The sequence below is a fragment of the Mustelus asterias genome, chromosome 12 (assembly GCF_964213995.1).
Source record: "Mustelus asterias chromosome 12, sMusAst1.hap1.1, whole genome shotgun sequence".
Classification (NCBI taxonomy): domain Eukaryota; kingdom Metazoa; phylum Chordata; class Chondrichthyes; order Carcharhiniformes; family Triakidae; genus Mustelus; species Mustelus asterias.
Window position 1 is genome coordinate 90251030 of NC_135812.1, and position 23178 is coordinate 90274207.

General features: G+C 43.8%; 1 protein-coding gene across 4 annotated transcripts in view; it reads right to left on the reverse strand.

The window, feature by feature from the left end:
* Positions 1–1775: 1775 nt before the first annotated feature.
* Positions 1776–23178, reverse strand: part of LOC144501688 (platelet-derived growth factor subunit A-like) — a 75566-nt gene continuing 54163 nt past the window's right edge. For 3 of the 4 annotated variants that reach the window (XM_078225620.1, XM_078225619.1, XM_078225621.1), the window contains 4 exons: positions 22021–22161; positions 16394–16581; positions 10533–10642; positions 1776–2278 (listed from right to left, as the gene is read on the reverse strand). In XM_078225620.1, the coding sequence (XP_078081746.1) occupies positions 2239–2278; positions 10533–10642; positions 16394–16581; positions 22021–22161 (479 nt within the window). In that variant the 3' untranslated portion in view covers positions 1776–2238. The remainder of the gene's footprint in view (positions 2279–10532; positions 10643–16393; positions 16582–22020; positions 22162–23178) is intronic. The other variant, XM_078225622.1, reaches the window with a different exon arrangement.

The following is a 23178-nucleotide window of genomic DNA, read 5'->3' on the forward strand; positions in this document are numbered from 1 at the left end:
TTTGTTTAAATCCCACAGCCCCCATCATAGTTAGGACATTGCAGCTTTAAACCAGGTGAATGCAGTCCCACCTTGTTCAAAGGTATCCAAATGCAGGATGATGGTGGAGAGGCGTTGGAGGAGGATGGTGCGGTCACCCACATCAGAGGCTGCAGGCAGGTGACAACAAAGGCACAGAGAGTTTAACTTTGTCAGTCACATGGGATGCATTTTGTAAATTTGATAAGAGCTGCTGTGATACTGTGGTGGAAACCGGATCAGAACAAAGAAAAATTACAAAGAGCGATTACATTACATTAAATTACATTAGAGCGATTCAAACATGGAGTTCCAGGAAAGATAGGCAATAACTTGGGTGAAGACATGCTTTTGACTTTGGAGAGAAAAAGGAGCTTGGAGGTGGGGTCCACCCAAAACGTGTTACTGAGAAAAGAGAAATGAGGTGGTAATAAAAGGATTTACACACACTCAATAACTCGAGACAATCACTTCCCAATGGCAACTTCTGTTTCCCTGCACCCCGCCTCTCCCGCACCAACCACTGTTTGTTCTAATGTGTGTGAGAAATTATAGATTTTACCAAAAGAGTGGAAAACAATTTTCAATTGATCCTCAGAACATTTTCTGGGGAAATAATAATTTCAAATCATCCTATTCTGATTTGAGAAGTTGCCCGAGTTACTTGAATAGAACGAAGAACAAAGAAAATTACAGCACAAGAACAGGCCCTTCGGCCCTCCAAGCCTGCACCGACCATGCTGCCCGACTGAATTAAAACCCCCTACTCTTCCGGGGACCATATCCCTCTATTCCCATCCTATTCATGTATTTGTCAAGACGCCCCTTAAAACTCACTATCGTATCTGCTTCCACTACCTCCCCCGGCAACGGGTTCCACCACCCTCTGTGTAAAAAACTTGCCTCGTACATCTCCTTAAACCTTGCCCCTCGCACCTTAAACCTGTGCCCCCTAGTAATTGACTCTTCCACCCTGGGAAAAAGCTTCTGACTATCCACTCTGTCCATTCCCCTCATAATCTTGTAGACTTCTATCAGGTCACCCCCTCAACCTCTGTCGTTCCAGTGAGAACAAACCAAGTTTCTCCAATCTCTCCTTATAGCTAATGCCCTCCATACCAGGCAAAATCCTGGTAAATCTTTTCTGTACCCTCTCCAAAGCCTCCACATCCTTCTGGTAGTGTGGCGACCAGAATTGAACACTATATTCCAAGTGCGGCCTAATTAAGGTTCTATAAAGCTGTAACATGACTTGCCAATTTTTAAACTCAATGCCCCGGCCAATGAAGGCAAGCATGTCGTATGCCTTCTTGACTACCTTCTCCACCTACACTGCCACTTTCAGTGACCTGTGTACCTGTATACCCAGATCCCTTTGCCTATCAATACTCTTAAGGGTTCTGCCATTTACTGTATATTTCCTATCTTTATTAGACCTTCCAAAATGCATTACCTCACATTTGTCCAGAAACTCTGAATAATTCAGAATTTAGAGTCACTGTAAGATTACCTTTAGGAATTAGAGGATTAGTTTGTCAATGAACCTCACGGAATCCCGATCGTCACTCACCTCCATGTATTCATTTTAGAATAGAAACATAGAAACCTAGAAAATAGAAGCAGGATTTGGCCCTTCAGTCCCGCTCCACCATCCATTTTGATCATCAAATTCAATATCCTGATCCCGGGGATGTGTCACTTGGCTTGTCAAAATGAAGACCAGACTAAAATTAATGTTTTTTTTGGTTTTATTATTTAACAGTTACAAATTTTTGTTATAAATCTTCAGTTTGTACCATAAGCCCCTTACCAGCAAAATGAAAGTTGAGAAATTAAACACAATGTGTCCTTGATTCAGAGTTCCCAGATTGAGATTCGGTCCGCTTAATACTGGAAACCGCTGCAAGTGGCTGGTTGTGTAACATGGAGAAGAATTGTAATGAAGATGAGGAAGCTCTTCTCAATTATTGCACATCGCAAGTGGATCGGGCAGAGACCCTAATGTTGGAGAACCCATCACACAAAACATCCCTGTAGCCTCAGCTCCTGATTGTCTTCTTTAGACCATCTAAGGGGAAGGATGTCGGCACAGTCCAAGGAGAGAGTAGAGAGAGAAAGAGAGAGAGAGAGAGAGAAGACGGCCTCCGTAATGCATGCAATATGTTCGTTGTTTTTCAGCTCTGTCCTTTTGGTGTTGAATGCTGGCTGTGAGATTACACCTCAGTTGTCAGATGATTGTCGATAATATTTCGCGGGGAATCTGGAAAAGAAATGAGATGGTGAGATATTTTATAACGTAACTGGCACCGAGTCCAAACCACTCACTGTGGTTTCACTGTTAGATTGTGTTTCACTAAGTAGTCAGAGATTCAGTGATAAAATGAATCTAAATTGTGGCCTTTCACTTCTGGAAAACATCGTCTAAGATATTATTGAAGTCTCTTCTCTCTGTTGACTATAACAACCATTTATTCACTCAGTGGGTTCATTCAGTCCCAAGCAGTCCTGATGCTCACATGTTTTAAGCACAAAACTTAGCTTGTCAGCATTCTCATTTCCAAAGGCTGGAGGTTTAGTTGGTGTGAGCGATGACACAGCTCACACAGACACAGTAGCCGCTGTTCTCACCGGTTGATTTCCGATACAGGAATCTTTCTTCTTCAATGATTCTGTGTTTTTTTTTTAAGTTGGAGAGGGACGGATGCTGACAGGGATGCTCAATGTGAAAAAGTGTTCCTTCAGCCCGATGAACAGGGAAGCAAACAACGTGACTATTTTATTAGATCTTTTCCAGTGACAGGAAATGTGGGATTGATTGGAAAGTTGTAGGCGACTGAGGTGAACCTGTCAGAATATGAACTCCCTGATTAAGGGCCAAATTGATGGGCCAATCAGGGAGCCTCTTGCTTTGTATTTAACCAGGAGTGTCAGTTCCTCTGGGACTCCTTGTGTAGACTGTTCACTGAAAACACTCTGTATGCTGTCGTCAGATTTGTAAATAAAGGGATTTTGGTGAAGGGACTTCTGCCTCCGAGGACTTGTTACAAAAATAATGGAAAAAAAACAAATATCGATATGTTCCAACTTAACAGGATTTCAAAATTATTATCCAGCAACTGTTACTTACACCAAAAATTCAAGCAATGTAACTTGGAATAAAAGGCCTGGTTTCCCAATAAGGAAACCTTCCCAATTCACCTTGAGCTAAGTTTCCAATGTGCTGCAATAGGACAACTAACCTCTTGTGGAAACCCTATCTCTGCTCTTTAAATAATCAAATACACGTCTGTGATAATATTTACAAAGCAGAAATGAAACAGCGATCATTTTTCATCCAGACCCTCACGACCCACAGTCTGCATTATAATCTCTGACTGTCTAAACTGTCCAAACAGTTGATCAAAGGAGAGGGTAACTGTTTCAGATAGACCTGCTCCCCAATCCTGTTTGGAGAATTAATTTTGATTTGATTATTGTCACATGTACTAGTATGTCGTGAAAAATATTGTTTCTTGCGTGCTATACAGACAAAGCATACCGTTCATAGAGAAGGAACAGAGAGGGTGCAGAATGTGTTACAGTCATAGCTAGGGTGTAGAGAAAGATCAACTTAATGGTACTTCCAACACCCTCAATCTCCAGTCAGGCTTCCACTTCCCCTTTTTCTTTTACAAGTCTCGTAGATTTGAAACAGTAGTTTCAATCCAAATATTTAAGGAGTACGCACGCAAAGTACACAAAAGTCTGTTGATTAAGAAGGGATGATGTGGAGATGCCGGCGTTGGACTGGGGTAAACACAGGAAGAAGTCTCACCACACCAGGTTAAAGTCCAACAGGTTTATTTGGTAGCAAAAGCCACAAGCTTTTGGAACAGACTGTCCCTTCGTCAGGTGGGTGGGAGTTCTGATTACAAACAAGGCACAACGACACAAACTCAATTTACATGAATACTGATAGCCAGGTTCCACACACATGAGGACGGCCTCAACCGGGATATTGGGTTCATGTCACACTATCTGTAACCCCCACAACCTGCCTGGATGTGCAAAATCTCACTAGCTGTCCTGTCTGGAGACAATACACATCTCTTTAACCTGTGCTTAATGCTCCCTCCACTCACATTGTCTGTACCTTTAAGACTTGATTAGCTGTAAAGGCTCGCATTCCAATCACTATTCATGTAAATTGAGTTTGTGTCTTTGTGCCTTGTTTGTAATCAGAACTCCCACCCACCTGACGAAGGGACAGCCTGTTCCGAAAGCTCGTGGCTTTTGCTACCAAATAAACCTGTTGGACTTTAACCTGGTGTTGTTAAACTTCTTAATAAGAAGGGATACAGACTGAGTGGCTGTTTCTACTCTTTCCAGTAGATGGAGTGCTGTTACCTTTCACAGTCTGAGTGCTGAGGGATCTGTTACGATAACCATGCATTTTTTCTACATTAACCACATTAAACATGGCTCTTCCAAATAACATGGGATTATAAATCACACAATGATCAAAGCACTTGCATAGACAACTAAGTTCAATTCATTATATTTAAAAAATCATTTATATATTACGGGTGGCACAGTGGTTAGCACTGCTGCCTCTCAACGTCAGGGACCCAGGGTTCAATTCCAGCCTCGGGTGACCGCCTGTGTGGAGTCACGTGTCTGCGTGGGTTTCCTCCGGGTGCTCCGGTTTCCTCCCACAGTGCGGGCTAGGTTGATTGGCCATGCTAAATTCCTTCTTCGTGTCAAGGGGATTAGCAGGGCAAATACGTGGTGTTATGGGGATGGGGCCTGGATGGGATTGTTGTCGGTGTAGACTCAATGGGCCAAATGGCCTCCTCCTGCACCGTAGGGATGCTATGATTCTATGATATTGTGCCTTTGATGACTACATGCAGGACCTCCCAAAGTACTTTAGAGCCAATGAATGTGCATTCATGTTTTTAATTTGGAAATGCGCAACTCCCACAAACAGCAAAGCGACAATGACCAATTGTAAACTGTTTTGTAGTACCTGGATTTATTGGGTGACAAAATATTGGCCAAGACACCAGGGATAACTCCCTTAGTCCTCTTCGGAATAGTGCCACGGGATCTTTTACATTCACCCGAAATGGCAGACGGGGCCTCGTTTTAATGCCTCACCCTTTAGGCAGCATCTCTGACAGTGCAGCATTCCCTCAACTGCAATGGGACTGTCAGCTTTGAATTATGTCCCCATGTCCTGGAAATGGGACTTGGAGCCACAGTCACCCAGAGGTGACCCAGAGGTGAGAATACTGCCACGTGAGCCACAGCTAAGACTAAAGGATAATAAAATTACGAATAAAGATACAGGAAATGGACATGGAGAATTATTCTTGGTAGTGTGGATGTTGGGGACGGACGTGGAATGCAGGGGGTAAGGAAAGAAAATTGAATACCCCAAACAAATGACATTAGAGGTAAGCAGCAGGAAGCAGACACCAGGTTCAGGCAGACATGTGGGGCAGAATTCTTTGGCCCCGTCACAGCAGAGACAGGGCTAGGAAATCCGTTCAAAACTCCATCGATTCCGGCGGGACTGGAAAATTCCGCCGACGGGAACAGCCATAAAATTCCACATTTGGGGCCACAACTGCGAGGCAAATCTACGATGAGATCTGTCGGCATAAATTATAAGCACAGGAAGAGTCAGGAACTGGAGGCTGGTGTGAAATTATGGAAGCATGACTGCTCCCAGTAAATAGCAACAGGTAAATTATGCAACGATTCTCAGCAGAATTAGAGCAGGCGAGAGGGGAGATGGTGTAACCTTACATGTCCCGGTCAGCTGGGAGGTTAATGATGCTGGGCCTGTGGGAGATGGACTGTTACAACTGAACTGCTCTTTAATGTGAAATGGACAATAGCACTATCCTCGACCACTGGTCAGAACAAGGAGGATGGATACCAGCAAGAAGGAGAGTTATTTTAGTGAGTGACTTTGATGAAGTATTAATTGGAAATAGCCACCCTGGTCAGGAGTGGGTCTTTGTAAATGCAATGGCTGACTGCTTCATGTAAAGTCATAGAGAAACCAGAAGAGAAAGTGCATGTCTTGACTGGGTGACGGTAAAGAGCACAGACAAAATGCAGGAAACAGCATCTACAACCACAGAACTGTCAAGTTTGACATGACCTCGGATCCAGGAACTTGAGGACCAGGAATTATTTAATTGATAAGGCTCGTTTCAGAGAAACAAGAGAACAGATACAGCAATTTAATAATACTTCAGTGGCTCGGAAGTGAAGGCATAATTTGGTGAATGGAAGATAAAATTGTGGTTGGGTACAGCAAGCTTACACTAAACAACGAGGCCTTAAATTGATGACAGTTGGTCAAATGCGAGGTGATGTATCTTGAAGCTGTGCCCCCTTGTAATTGACACTTCCACCCTGGGAAAAAGCCTCTGACTATCCACCCTGTCTATGTCTCTCATAATTTTGTAGACCTCTATGAGGTCTCTCCTCAGCCTCCGTCTTTCCAGTGAAAACAATCCTAGTTTATTCAACCTCTCCTTATAGGATAACATCCTCAAGACCAGGCAACATCCTGGTGAACCTTCTTTGCACTCTCTCCAAATCTTCCACGTCCTTCCGGTAGTGTGGCGATCAGAACTGCACGCAATATTCCAAATGTGACCTAAACAAGGTTTTATATAGCTGCAACATGATTTGCCAACTCTTGCACTCAATACCCTGGCTGATGAAGGCAAGCATGCCATGTGCCTTCTTAATCACCTTGGCCACCTTTGTTGCCAGTTTTAGGGAACTGTGGACCTGCATGCCCAGGTCCCTCGATATGTTAATGTTCCTAAGGGTTCTTCCACATACAGTATAATTCACACCAACATTTGATCCTCCAAAATGCATCACTTCACATTTGTCGGGATTAAACTCAATTGGATAGGTAATTGGTGGTTGATGCAGACTCAAAAGGCTGAAGGGCCTCTTTTTGTTCTGTAAAACTCTATGATTCTAACTCTCTATGACACACCCAACCCAAGTGTAATTTCTGTTTTCCTCACACAGGGTCCATGTTTGTAATGTATTTTGTGAGCTGCTATGCTGTACAGGAGGAGTCTGAGTGCAGAAGTGGACTGAGAAGGACCACTTCATATCTTGGAAACAACTGTCCTTCTCTCGTTTTAATTTATAGGCCCCTAAATATCACCGCTCAGCACCCACCCATGTCCACATGCCATTCAATACCCCTTCTTTGCCTCCTCAGATTGCCCATGCTCCTCCATGCCTCCTCAGATACCTTATGCCCTCTCAGATTCCCATGCCTCTCCAGGCCATATGTATCCTCCATAGCCACTCACCCAAATCCACTATGTCCAGTCATCAGAAGCCAAGCAAAGCAATGGGAATTATTTTAACTGTAGTTGAAAAATTTTAAACCTGTGACAATCTAATAAAACTTTCATACAAATACACCACCACTGATACTGAAAAAAACTGTCCTCCATTTGAAAAAGTTAATTCTTTAAAAGCCCATTAAGTTATGCAAACAAATTGCTATGAACACTGAAATCACACCAAAGGCAGAGTATGTTATCACAACCCTATAAAACAATCAAGTCATTTCCCTGAGCAGTTGTGTCAACAGACCTTGAGCATTTAGAACTCAGTCAAGCATTCATAATGGCCACAGCTATTAAAACGTTAACTTCCAACTCCAAAGCATGCAGTTGAAAGGACAGATGATGCCTTTCCCATTTTAAAGCAGATTGTCCATCTATCAACATAGAGGGTCGTGTCCTTGGGTTTGTTTTTAAACATAAGCTGGAGACTATTTATTTTCCCCTGCAGATCTGTCTGTCTAAATACATTCAAGTGCCAAACATGACAACACATTTACCAACACATTTCTCTACATTTCGAATGCATCGTGGGCACTTGCATGTCAATATTTATACAATGGGTGGATGTAATAGTTGACTCATCTTTTCTGGACAGAGCACTGTGAAGAATCATTGCTTTAAAAGCACATCTACATTATAACACAGCATCTAAGAGAGGCATTTGAAAAAGTGTGAAAACAATTTATACTTACCTGTCAGATTATTGCTGATTCCTCAGCAGGCTTTCCTCAGTGTGAATGAACTCCGCAAGGAGGTGCATTTTTTGTGGGGGGGCTTGAAGTACCCGGACCAGCACATTAAAACAGCATGCGGGAGGAAATACAATTTTCCTATGGTTCTCACAACTGACCTCAGGAGAGGTGCAGTTAACACCCAAAGTACACCTGACCGGTGAAACGGCCGCATGAAAATGCTGAGGGTCGGGCAGGTAAAGGAAAATAGTTTCCACAAAAAAAAACATGTCCAACATTTCACATCCCCATTCGCATCTCCACCGGCAAATGTACACCCAGTCCCTAAACTCAAATAGTGGACTGTAAACTCGACATGACTGGATGGGATCCAATTGCATCTTTTAATATTTTGATTCATGCATCTGAAACAGATGATTCAAATCACAAATGAATTTTGCAGCTTCTTTTTTTATATCCCTGCTTCTGCAACTTTCTCTGCGAGCTGCCAAAGATAATACAATCGCACTGCTGGTAAACAAGACCAAATTAGCCACATCTGCCAGGAAGCCAGTAATAGCGTTCTGGACAAAACAACATTTTTGTCTTCCTGATTGGACACACAGAGTTCCTAAACTCAAGCAGGATAATGCAGGGAGCATCTGATGTCAGAGGAAGCCTGTTAACAGTAAAAGGAGGGGAAACAAGATGGAGAGTCAATTGAGCACCCAGACAACCACCGAGATCAGGAAAAGGCAATGGAAATTCATAGAATCGTCATAGAATCCCTACAGCACAGAAAGAGGCCATTTGGCCCATCGAGTCTGCACTGATCACAATCACTGATCACCCAGGCCTATCCTCATAACCCCACTTATTTACACTACTAACCCCCTGACGCTAAGGGGTAATTTAGCATGACCAATCAACCTACCCCGCACATCATTGGACTGTGGGAGGAAACCGGAGCACCCGGAAGAAACACAGACACGGGGAGAATGTGCAAACTCCACACAGTCACCCAAGCTGGGAATGGAACCCGGGTCCCTGGCTCTGTGAGGCAGCAGTGCTAACCACTCTGCCACCGTGCCGCCCTGCTGGGGTCTAAACAAATGGAGAAACAATTACCAAGTAGAGAGAAGATGGGCATCTCCTTATACACATTTTCTTTTTACATGTGATTCCACACACCGTTTTGGGCGAATTACACTTTTACTTTAGAACTTTGAATTGAAACATCCTGATTCACGATGGGAGCTGAAACCCTCATCCATGCCCTGTTTGCTTTAAATTTAACAATGCAATGTGCTCCACTGGCCTCATTAGCTTTGTCTTCCATACACTTGTAGTCATTCAAAACTGTGTCCTAACTTGCATCACACCCCATCTCCCCTGTATTCACTGACCCACATTGACTCCTAGTGAAGCAATGCTTCAATTTTGAAATCCTCATCTTTGTTTTCAAATCCCAACTTGGTTTCAACTCTCCCTCTGTTCTCCCTCCTGTGGCCCTGCACCCCTCCAAAATAACTGCACCCCACCCATTCTGACGTCCTGAGCATCCAATCATCGGCAGCCATGCCTTCAGCTGCCAAGACCAGGTGCCCTGAAATCCCCTCTCTAAATATCACTGTCCGTCCGTCTATCCTCCTATAAGAAGCTCCTTAAAATCTACTTCCTTCACCAAACTTTTGATCCTCTGGTCTAATATCTCCTTCAGCGGTTTAGCAATGCACTTTGGCCATTTTGCGGCCATAGACAACAGGGTTGGCTAAAAGTTTAAATATTGTCTCATTTAAATATTTTAATTGGATGTATCCCAGCTGTTCTCAGTTCATATCAACATCTATCTCATAAATATTTCACAAAGTATTTCTTCACAACTCACATACGTGGAAAACCACAAAAACATAGTTTCAAAGATAAATCTTGTAAACAGTAACAAATTCTACATGTCTCCATCAACTTTATTTATTCAGAGCAAATAACTTGAGGTGTCCGGCTTGGTTCAGGTGTTGAAGTTTCCTCCCAAACTCAGAAGATTGTGCGTTCAAGCCCCACTCCAGAGACTTGAGCACATGGTCTACAATGGCACATCAGTGCACCACAGAGGGAGTGCTGCACTGTTATAGGTGCCATCTTTCAGGTGAGATATTAAACTAAGGCATGTCTGCCCACATGGGTGGGCGTAAAATGTCCCATGGTGCTATTTGAAGCAGCGTAGGTGAATTCTCACAGTATCCTGGTCAATATTTATCCCCCAACCAACATCATTAAAAATAAATGATCTAGTAATTTCTTTCATTGCTGTTTGTGGGAGATTTTGTGTGCAGATTGGTCATCGTGTTTTCTGTATTGTAATAGTAATACACACACGCGCACACACCACACGCACACACAAAAATACAGTGCCTTATGAATCCATAGGGTCCACTGCTTCATCTCTTAAAGATGCTCTTACCTTGGATGATGTCGTGCTAGCTCTGTACAGTTACAGCTTAGATGCTCTCTGATTGATACAGTGTGTAAGGTGAGCTCTTTCCTACCATATCGGTAAGTCAGCTTCGCTATCTGTGCAAATCAAAAAGAGATAACAATATCACTCCGTCCCAATGGCTTCATCCATTGAAGAGTTTGCATAAAGAAACACAAAGCATCACGTCATGCTGTAAAATAAATATTTTTATATTGAAACAAACCTTTGAAGAAATGTACATCTTCAATTCCATACACTTTTGCTTTGACCACCCTTTCAGGTAGTGCCCACTGGATCCACACAACACACTGCATTCAAACAAAATTCTTCATATCCCCTCTTGTACATCGGTTAATTATCTTACAATTGATCAAGGAAAATAATATGATGAACAGTATGCACAGTATGTGTGAGCTGGTTTGAACAGACACAAGTCTCGTCTCCTTTGTTCAGCTCGAGCACCAAGCTGGGTGAATTGCAAAACAGGGTGATGACAGTTTATTTAAACTTTATTTATTTATTAGTCACAAGTAAGGCTTACATTAACGCTGTAATGAAGTTCCTGTGAAATTCCCCGAGTCGCCACAGCCCGGCGCCTGTTCAGGGATCTCCATTCAGGGATCCATGGGATCTCCTTGGAGAGACGAAGGATGAGAGGTGACCTGATAGAGGTGTACAAGATGTTGAGAGGTATAGATCGAGTGGATTCTCAGAGGCTTTTTCCCAGGGCTGAAATGGCTGCTACGAGAGGACACAGGTTTAAGGTTCTGGGGAGTAGGTACAGAGGAGATGTCTGGGGTAAGTTTTTCACTCAGAGGGTGGTGGGTGAGTGGAATCGGCTGTCATCAATGGTGGTGGAGACAAACTCGATGGGGTCTTTTAAGAGACTTCTGGATGAGTACATGGAACTTAATAGGATTGAGGGTTATAGGTAAGCCTATATATAGGCCTAGGTAGGTCGGGACATGACCGGCGCAACTCGTGGGCCGAAGGGCCTGTTTGTGCTGTAGTTTTTCTATGTTCTATGTAGGTCAATGCACCTAACCAGCATGTCTTTCAGACTGTGGGAGGAAACCAGAGCACCTGAAGGAAACCCACGCAGACATGGGGAGAATGTGCAAACTCCACACAGACAGTGACCCAAGCCGGGAATCGAACCCGGGACCCTGGCGCTAACCACTGTGCTACCGTGCTGCCCATGGATACCACCCATGGACAGGGATTTGTTGAGAGTGGGAACTAGATGCAGGGCAGGAACTGGGAGCAGGGCAACTGGATTTGGCTCGGCATGGTATTGACTTGGTGTCGCTCCAGACTAGTTACTGGCTTTGCCATTTCACATGCCACTCCAGCCTGTGCTCTGAGCGATCTTTGACCCCTCCTGATGCGGCTTGACCCACTACCTGAAACTCCTGACCCAAAAGCCAGCAATATCTGAAATCCAGCACAAGTCCTCAGTTCTGAGACTGCTGGATTTGAGGCACTGCATTGTATTCTGTTATTTTGGAGCATGTGGAGTGGAAGTGTAGGGATATGCACACAATATTAGCCCTGGCACTAGATGAATCAACCCTGAGTGCTAGGCACCTGCTATGAAATAATGCAGTTTAACCTGTAATGCTGTCTCGCGATAGGGGCCTTTATATAGAGCATCCCTGTGTGGTAGGGTAGATAAAGGTCAACTAGTAGATGCAATAAATTTGGATTTCCAAAAGGCATTCAATAAGATTCCACATTGGTGGGTGGTAAGAAAAGAGAAACAGAATACTTTTTAAAAGGTGTGAAACTTTTAAATGTTGATGTTCGGAGAGACTTGGGTGCACTCATACAAGGAACACAAAGTTTAGCGTGCAAGTTTAGCAAGTAAATAGGAACAGTGGTTAGTACTGCTGCCTCACTGCGCCTGGGACACAGGTTCAATTTCAGCTTTGGGTCCCTGTCGGTGTGGAATTTTCCCGTGTCTGCATGAGTTTCCGCTCCAGTTTCCTGCCACAGTCCAGAGATGTGCAGGTTAGGTGGATCGGTCATGGTAAATGTGTCGGGTTACAGGGAGAGGGCAGAGGGGGGAAGAGGACCTGGGTAAGATACTCTGTCAGAGAGTCAGTACAGACTCGGGCTGAATGGCCTCTTCTGCGCTGTGGGGATACGAAGGCAAATGGCAGGCTGGCTTTTATTACAAGGAGATTGAAGTTCAAGAATAAGACAGTCTTGCTACAAAGGGCTTTGGTGAGACCACCCCGTGTACAGTTCTGGCCTCATTGTCTAAGGAATTTCTTCACTGCTGGATTGTGAATCTTTGGAATTGTATACCCCAGAGATTTGGGGATGCTCCACTGCTGAGTACATTTAAGAAAGAAATCAATGGATTTTTCACCTCTCAGAGAATCAAGGTGAGCAGGTAGGGAAATGGAGGCTTGATGTAAGATCAGCCAGGATCATATTGGATTGTAGAGCAGTCCAATGCGGCTGAATGATTTACTCCAGCTCCTATTTCTTATGTTCCTGCGGAAGGGATGAGTTGTTGCGACCTTACAAGCATGGAAACAGATTCAATAATAACTTTCAAAAAGTAATTGGATAAATACTTGAAGTGGTTAAATTGGTAGAGCTTTGGGAAAGAGCAGAGGCGTGGGGACTAATTGGATAGCTGTCTCACAGAGCTGGCACAGGCATGGTAGGCCCAATGGCCTGTTTTCTGCTGTATCACTCTCTGATGCAGCAATTTGCTGTAGGGACCATCTTAGATTCAGAAAGAGACTGTGTTTTCGACTAAGTTGCCCGGGCAAGTGAGATTTGAGCAAAGGAAAGAACTAACAAATGAAATTAGCTGAGAGCGGAGATGGCTTTAAACAAAGTCTGGGCTATCATGGGGGCTACCACCGTACGCGTTGAACAGAAGTAGAAATTGAACTGCTCATCGGGCATCAGGAGGCAGGCCTAATAAAGGGCAGGGCCTCTGGGGAGGGGAAATCCTGCTGTCACTCTGCGCTCTGGAGCAGCAACAGAGGGAGGGAGGGAGGCCATTGATCGAGGCTGGCCGTCGGGGTGGGAGGTGGGAAATTGGCCCGCTGGGGAGCAGGGGGCAGGACTGTGGAGACGGTGTGTCTGAGTTGTCAGTGCAGATTGGAGGGTGGGGGAGGTGGGCGGGGTGGGGGGGGCAGTCCTGCACACATCCACGAGGCTAGCAATCGGGTGGTGGCAAGATTGCACGGCCAGCGATACGGGATTGCAGGGCTGGCCAGCAATCGTGAGGCCGGCAGTGCGGGGCTACTGTGCATGCGGCGATCTCTGCTCTGAAAGATCGGCACATGCGCAGTGGCCCAATCAGCACTATGCTGCCGCAGAGACTGATAGCCAAGTTCCGCACACATGAGGACGGCCTAAACCGGGATGTTGGATTTATGTCACATTATCAGTAACCCCCACAGCTTTCCCCCTGGTCTTGCAGAATCTCACTAGCTGTTCTGTCTGGAGACAATACACATCTCTTTAACCTGTGTTGAATGCTCCCTCCAGCCACATTGTCTGTACCTTTAAGACCTGGCTGGCTGTAGAGATTCGCATTCTAATTAGTATTCTGTAACTTGATTTCTGTGTCTGTGCACTGTTTGAGAGCACATTTCCACTCCATCTGACGAAGGAGCAGTGCTCCGAAAGCTTATGGTATTTGCTACCAAATAAACCTGTTGGACTTTAACCTGGTGTTGTGAGACTTCTTACTGTGCTGGCCTCTCCAGCAGGAATAGGCCCCGCCCACAGATTTTAAAATGATGCACACACGGGCTCTCTGTGATATACAGAGTGCGGGATATTCATTTTGAAAATCCTGCTGAAAAAAACTGTTTTAACGCAAGTTCGGCGCTTAGAATTTTTGGGGGGAGAATCCCACCCCTCATATTTATTTCACCGTGGGCAACTTGCATAGGTTTGCATTGCCCAGCCTGTAGCTTCTTTAAATAACAGTGCGCTTTATTATTTATTAATTCTAAGTGCTAAAGGTAATCTGATTCCAGCAAAAATATAAAAACCTTTTATTTAAAAAAAAGTCAGTCAGTTAATACGGTCTAAATTCTGGAAATGAAATCCCCCTTTACGCACATCCAACATAAGCGTGTTCATTATAGAAGGAATTTTTCACAAAGCGCCAAGTTGGTGCAGCTTGGTCAATACTGAGTAGGTGTTGTGTACAAGTACAGTTATCAACAGTTCCTTTCATGTTTTTTGCCCCAGATCTTGACTCAGCTCACTGACTCAACTACCCAAATACATATTTATGTTCTGAAAGAAACAAGTGTGATCAGTTATTCTGCTGAATTCTTCACATTCTATAATTCAGGTTGTGATTTGATTTTTTTTTGGACCCGTTCTTCTCTTTTAGACACCATTGATGTCCCAGCCACTAAGATGTTGAATTAGTCCACACTGTGGCAGTTGGCCACAACTTGCAAAGGAGCCCCTGTTTCACAATGCTGAGATTTCAATTTTATATACTCTTGTGGCTTCTCTGTGAACAACTGCCAGTTTCTTCTAGTTTTTTTTTGCTTTAACCTCAATGCATTAAATTCTCACTTGAGGCTGTCCAAACTTGTTTTGCATTGAATTTGGACATTCATCAAAACAACTTTCAACAGACCTGGAGGTGTTACATTCACTTCCAAGCTCCATACGACTTTCGGCAATGCTGTAACCTACTGCACCATTAACCATCGCCCACGGTGCATTTAATCAAAGTGGTGGCATCAGTCAGTACTGCTCTCTCCTTCAAATCAGAAGGCTACGGTTTCAAGTCCTACTCCAGGGCTTAATGCAGTGACACTTCAGTGGAGTGTCCCATTGTCATGGGTGCCATCATTCAAGTGAAAGTAGGTGTAACTTATCTCATGGCACAATTTGAAGAATTGCTGAGAACTGAACTCCCAAAAAACACCATCAAAAGAGGTTAACTGGTCAATGGCCCGATTTATTGTCTGTGATATTTTGGTATCTCTGCTAAGTTTGCCTACAGAAAAACAGTGACTGCACATTTAAAAAACTGGTTGTGAATCACCTTGCGATATCCTGAAGTTAAGGCAATGTACTATATAAATGCAAGTTTTCCCTCTCAAATCACATTTTATTTATAATAGAAGCAAGACAGTTTTAACAAAAAAATCATTCACAGAATGTGGACATTGCTGATAAAGTCAGTATTTCGTACCCATCCCCAATTACTCTTAAGAAGGTGTTGGTGAGCCACCTTCTTCAGTACCACCTGAGTGGTTTGCTAGGTCATTTCAGAGAGCAGTTAACAGTTGACCACCTTGCCATGTATCTGGAGTTACATAGAGGCCAGACCGGGTAAAAACATCTGATTTCCGTTTTAAAGGATGCACCTTTTTTTGTCATTTTCTACAATTTCACTTAAAGTTTTTTTTCTAAGTTTATTTATTAGTGTTACAAGTAGGCTTACATTAACACTGCAATGAAGTTACTGTGAAAATCCCCTAGTCGCCACATTCCGGCGCCTGTTTGGGTACACTGAGGGAGAATTTAGCATGGCCAATGCACCTAACCAGCACGTCTTTCAGACTGTGGGAGGAAACCGCAGCACCCGGAGGAAACCCACGCAGACACGGGGAGAATGTGCAAACTCCACACAGACAGTGACCCAAGCTGGAAATTGAACCCGGGTCCCCGGTGCTGTGAGGCAGCAGTGCTAACCACTGTAACAGGAGACAGCCACTGACCTTCCATAGAGCTGTAGAGGTGATGCTGTCATCAGAATTAAAATGCAGCGCACTAACCAGCCTAAACACGCTTAAAATGTCCCCATTACAGAATATGTGAAACAACAACTTATGACATACCTGAAAGGGTTTGTAATTTGCAAGAGAAGGAATGCACTTATAGGTTCTGGTGTTACAACAGCCAGAGCAGCGCTGTATTTCAACACATGAAGGCCACAGGAAGAAGCCTACTGAAGTGGGGTCCACTTTGTACCGAGGTACCTCCACCGAAACTATTCGCGTTTTGCATCCAGCTGCTTTTGAATTTCCTTTGGTTGATGGGAAAAGAAAATAGTAAAATTACTGTTCACACTTACAATCTCACCTACATCTATGTTACACCTGTGCCCTTACCCCCGCTCCCCAGCCCACCAGTCTATAGAAATCAAATGTGGCAATAATAAAGGTAATAGAGGTCTATAAAATAATGAGAGGCATAGATCAGCTAGATAGTCAATATCTTTTCTCAAAGGTAGGGGAGTCTAAAACTAGAGGGCATAGATTTAAGGTGAGAGGGGAGAGAGATACAAAAGTGTCCAGAGGGGCAATTTTTTCACACAGAGGGTGGTGAGTGTCTGGAACATGCTGCCTGAGGTAGTAGTAGAGGCGGGTACAATTTTGTCTTTGAAGAGCATTTAGACGGTTACGTGGGTAAGATGGGTATAGAGGGATATGGGCCAAATGCGGGCAATTGGGATTAGCTTAGGGGTAAAAAAAAAAGGGCGGCATGGACAAGTTGGGCCGAAGGGCCTGTTTCCATGCTGTAAACCTCTATGACTCTAATAGTAGCTGTTACTTCCTCCAAAGGATGGTCCTGCTATCTGCAAAACAAGCAGTGTATTACAAGAAGACCTGCTTTTCCTACCAATTACAGTAAGAAGTCGAACAACACCAGGTTAAAGTCCAACAGGTTTATTTGGTAGCAAATGTCACAAGCTTTCGGAGCTTGCTGCTCCTTCATCGGGTGGAGTGGGAGATATCACATCTCCCACTCCACCTGATGAAGGAGCAGCTCGCTCCGAAAGCTAGTGGCATTTGCTACCAAATAAACCTGTTGGACTTTAACCTGGTGTTGTTAGACTTCTTACTGTGTTTACCCCAGTCCAACACCGCCACCTCCACATCATTTCCTACCAATTTCAGAGATGATGCTGTAACATATCTCAGCTCCTTATAACAACCATCCCCACATCGACAATTAACATTCCTACGCTTTTAAAAGAATAAGTCCTTCGGTTAAATCGCAGGTAGTCTGCAATAAAACAACTCAGACCTTATTATAAAATAAAACAAAGTAGTGGAAAATAATAAAAACACTGAAATTTATTTTTTTGAAATTAAGATGATTTTTGTGCATTAATTTTGGGGTAATTTTCTGACACTGAATTCCCAACAGGAAGTCTAAAAGCCCAGCAGCACATCTCAGAAACTGGTGAGTGCTTTGAACACAATCTTCCACGCACTGATGTTCAGAAACTATTATTTAAGGACAATATTTTCCATCCATACGAATGTGAGAACGTAAGAAAAGGGAGGAATGAGAAAGATATTTTGGTAATGGACAGCGCGGTGGCACAGTGGTTAGCACTGCTATCTCACAGCACGAGTTTAGAAGTTTATTTATTAGTGTCACAAGTAGGCTTACATTAACATTGCAATGAAGTTACTGTGAAAATCCCCTAGTTGCCACACTCCGGCACCTGTTCGGGTACACAGAGGGAGAATTCAGCATGGCCAATGCACCTAACCAGTACGTTTTTTGGACTATGGGAGGAAACTGGAGCACCCAGAGGAAACCCAGACATGGGGAAAACGTGCAGACTCTGCACAGACAGTGATCCAAGCCAGGAATCAAACCTGGATCGCTGGTGCTGTGAGGCAGTAGTGCTAACCACTATGTCACCATGCTACCTGGAGGGACCAGGGTTCAATTCTGGCCTCAGGTGACTGTCTGTGTGGAGTTTGCACATTCTCCCAGTGTCTGTGTGGATTGCCTCCGGGTGCTCCGGTTTCCTCCAACACTCCAAAGATGTGCAGATTAGGTTGCTTGGCCATGCTAAATTGATCAGTCGTATCAGGAGGATTAGCAGGGTAAATACATGTGGTTACGGGGATAGGACCTGGTGAGATTGTGGTTGGTGCAGACTCGATGGGTTGAATGGCCACCTTCTGCACTGTAGGGATTGTATGATGCTATAATAATTGAACACAAGGAGACCATATGGCTCACTCGTGACTCAAATAGGTATTTACTTACGAAAGACATACCTCGCCTTAGAGACAGAAACAATTTTTGAAGCTGTTTCCACTAATTATGAACAGTACTTTAACATTTCAAATAAAGAATTCCTCAGATAGTCTATAGGACTCTGCACTGTAGCTCCCATATGATGCACACTGTGTCATCAATTTTGTCATAACCATCCTCCAAGCTCCTTCCCCTCTTGTCCACTCTGGGCTGTGAACAGTGCAATCAGCTATATCTAGTGATGACATACATGGCCTTTACTTTCACTGGATCATTTTTCGGGAAGCTGAAATGGTCCCAAATTTACATCTTCAGGAACGCGTCTGATTGAGCCGAACGTGAATCTCCTTCCGGTTTTAATTTGAAGTGTTCCTCACTCCAAAAGTCATTCGCTTTCTTGGAAATCATGTCATCGCTACTTCTAACCATCATTAACATGCTTCTTAAAACAATCTCCACAGTGGCACTGTCATAACACTGGACGCTACTAATTGCAATGTTGAACGTCTAAAAATGTAGTGAGCCTTACAGATGTTGAAGGGGGAGTTAAAAACTCTTGATCTTGCTAACATTTCTAATTGCTTGAGCTACATTCATGTGGCTTAGCATTTGAATAAATCCTAGCCTTTTGAATCCATCTGTCTTATTCATTATTCTGGATGTCACTAGTACATCATTTTTAACTCACTAAGTCATTTTGATGTTGTAACATTTTCAACTAGTACTATATTGTAGCTTCATGTTCAAACAATGAGTTTTAAACCATTTCTCTTTGCCAGTTAAGCCTCAGTCGTGTTAACTGCAATTACATTTGCTGATAGTTTGGGTGGTTCGTATCAGGGACAGAATCTTCTGAATCTAACTTCGATCTTGTTTGTGAACAGGCTGACCTTTAGCAGAGATGTGCAGGAAATTGGTTGCGGTTATTTTTGGACACATAACCACATGATTGCAAGGACACACCGCAATCAAAAGGCGCAAGGCCTCCAGTAAACCAGGCCATGCTTCTACATACAGGTTCCACATGTTGCCTGAATAAATGTCAGACTGTCCGAGGATAGGTTCCTGAACAGGGACAGAGGGACAGGATGGCATCAAGCAGAGCGGGGGGCGGGGGGGGATGGCAAATATGAATACTGGGGAAACACATTGGTTCCTCCAAATCTAAACAAAACCTCGTCTTTGTTGGCAGATGTTCCTGGGTGGCACAGTGGCACAGTGGTTAGCACTGCTGCCTCACAGCGCAAGGATCCTGGGCTCAATTTCCGGCTTGGGTCACTGTCTGGGCGGAGTCTGCACGTTCTCCCCGTGTCTGCGTGAGTTTCCATAGGTGCTCCAGTTTCCTCTCTCAGTCCAAAAGACATGATGGTTAGGTGTATTGGCCATGCTAAATTCTTCCTCATGTACCTGAATAGGCGCCGGAGTGTGGTGACTAGGGGATTTTCACAGTAACTTCATTGCAGTGTTAATATAAGCCTACTTGTGACACTAATAAATAAACTTTAGAAACAGATGCCAAGACCATAGCGTCCACAGAAGAATCCTGAGTGGCACAGGTCTGATGCCAGATCATTTCCTGTTATGGGCCCAATCCACCTCATTTACCTATGTCAAAGGTGCCTGTTTTAGACAGCTGCCAGGAACACCTGAGAAACAGCCCAGCCCAAAATGAGCACAATGGGGGTCCAATATCTACTCCAGGATATCATGATCCCAACTAGGAAATTCCCTGCAAATCCACTCAGTTACTGGAACTTGTTCCAATCGAGCAAATTGTTTCAGCAGTTCTGTCCACATTGAGTTCATGCTTAATACTTGGAGTTTCAAAAATGGTGGATTGTGTATGTTACTGGAGAAATTTAGTTGGTGACAATCACACAGAGTCTCTGACACAATTCACATACTGTATGTTTTGTTGTTGAATGTATGTCAACTCCCGATCACATGAGCGGTGGACTAATAATGTGTTTTTTCTGTCATGGGATGTGAGCATTTATTGCCCATTCCTAATTGCCCTTGTTTAGAGTCAGCCACATTGCCATGGGTCTAGAGTCACATGTAGGCCAGACCAGATAAAGATGACAGATTTTCTTCCCTCAAGAGCATTATGAACCAGATGGGTTTTTACAACGATTGAAAATGGTTTCATGGCCACGATCAACCTTTTAAATTCCAGATATTGATTGAATTCAAATTTCACCATCTGCTGTGGTGGGATTCGAATCTGGGTCTCCAGAATATCACCCCAGGCCTCTAGAAAACTACTCCAGTGACAATACTACTGTACCACCACCTTCCTTTAAATATATTCTTCTCCATATTATAAAATATGATGCTTCCGCCATAACTTAGACAGTGTCAAAGACCTGGGAAGTAGCATTGATTAAGCTGACACCATATATAGGCAAAGAATAGTCATGTCACACATTGCAAATGGTGCAACATCCGTTTGCAACATTGTCAAGCTCTCTAATCCTGCCCCATTCTCCTAAAGACTGAGCATACACTGACATCCACTCTGCTGCTCCATCTACCCCATTATATATTTTCTGACCAGAGTAACTTGAAAAAAAGGTTAAAGTCCAACAGATTTATTTGGTAGCATGAGCTTTTGGAGCGCTGCTCCTTCGTCAGGTGAATGGTGAAGGAGCAGCACTCCGAAAGCTCGTGCTACCAAATAAACCTGTTGGACTTTAACCTCGTGTTGTGAAACTTCTTACTCTGCCCACCCCAGTCCAACACCGGCATCTACACATCTTTAAAAAAAGGAATGTCCATTGATGAAAATACAAGGGCTTGACTTTGCAATGTAGCAATTCTAAGGCAAGCATTATCACCAGCATCACTCCTATTGGTATTGAGAAGAAAGTTGACTATTAGATCATTGCCAAGGCAACTGATTTGCCATTTTTATAGGGAAGAAATGGACAGAATGGAACTGCAGAAGTCGTTAAAATCCCCGAATTCTATGTATTAAAGATGGAATTTGCTTTATCCATTCAGTGGCTCTGATTATTGCCCCTATTGCTTCTCGGAGATGCTTTTATCTCCACTCTCCAAAGTCTGCTCCTCATTCACCTCCAGAACCACATTCTCTATATTTGCACTCAAATATACTTTGAGTGGAATCAGGAATGAGAAAGGTTCCTGAAAGGCTGCGGCAATATTAACTTCCACTTCAGGAATCAGAAACTTAAAAGGTGCTGCCAGAGATCAAACCGCCACATATCTTAATTATGTGGCAGCACATAGGATAATGCTCTAAGCCAATACGTTTGTAATTGCAATCTGTACAAACATTGAAAGGAAAACAGCATGAGGCCCAAACAAGTTGAAGTAACACCTAGCTCACTCTCACCCAACAGTACTTGAGGAGAGAGGTGCTCCGGTTGATGAGTAGGATCTTGCTGTCAAACAGGGAATGGAAGCTGAGCATGAACTGGTAGTAATACTAGCAGACCTGCTATAAATGATCGCGGCTGAATCTGTGCTGGTGGTTCTCGCTTTACTGCTAGCGGAGAGGGCGAGCGTCCTTCAGTGCTTGCCACGTGTCCAGGGTGTTCATTAGGACCTTTGTGTCTCTCCTGCCTACGTGGCACACCTTAAAAAAAAAACACAAAGCACAAAAAAGCCTGCTCAGTTCAACAAGCACGCAATGCCAAGTCCAAATCTACCACCAGACGTCGTGTGGCTGTGAAAATTACTCAGTTGGCGACATGATGGGTCTGGGCCTGCAACCCCAGCCAGCCATGAAGTCAGGAGATTCCAGAGATTGCTAAATGTGATGCAACTTGAATGAGCAATACCATCAAGGAACCACTTTTCATGAGGCAATATTCCATAGAACTACAAAATAAGGGGTTCTGATTTCAACAGGAAAGTGTTCTCTGTTTAGTATACAAGGCAGTCGGTACACCATCAGCATATGTAATAGGCAATTCACCCATTGCACAGTGGACCATTCGCCACATTTTGGACTCTATAATTAGAGTCGGATATCTATGAACATACAGCTGATTACAGCTGGATTGAGTAAATCATTACATGTTTTTTAATAGCAGGGATGATAGTGATTAACAGAGTAAGAGCAACACATGAAGCTTAATGGACACTGCATATACTTTCATCCCTATTCATTGGAACAACAAAAAGATGGCAATAGCATCAAAATGGTAATATTTCTGATCATCTCCATCACTACATGAGTCTATGCGAACTAGTGATGCACATTGATATCAGAACTGCTAGTCAAGAGTACGACGACCCATGTGGAATATTTAGTGGAATAAACCAAGACCTTGAAATGATACAAGCATTAGTGCACAGGCTCATCGTCATCTGCTCATAGGCCCAAAGGACCATGAGCATCGCTCTCCATTAGAAAGAGAAACTGTCATTGGCAACTCACAGCTTGAGGGGAACCACTCTGGAAGCTCAGGCTAAGGTAGGGTGGCAGGGCCCCCGTGAAATACTACAGCCATTATGGGGATTGAAGATGCACTACTGATATCACACTTTAGCCATCTAGGCGACTGAGCTAACTGACCCCTGTACAGACACATAGGCCTGGGCTTTCCAGCCCCAGCCAGCATCATCGTGGGTAAGATGAGAAAATTTG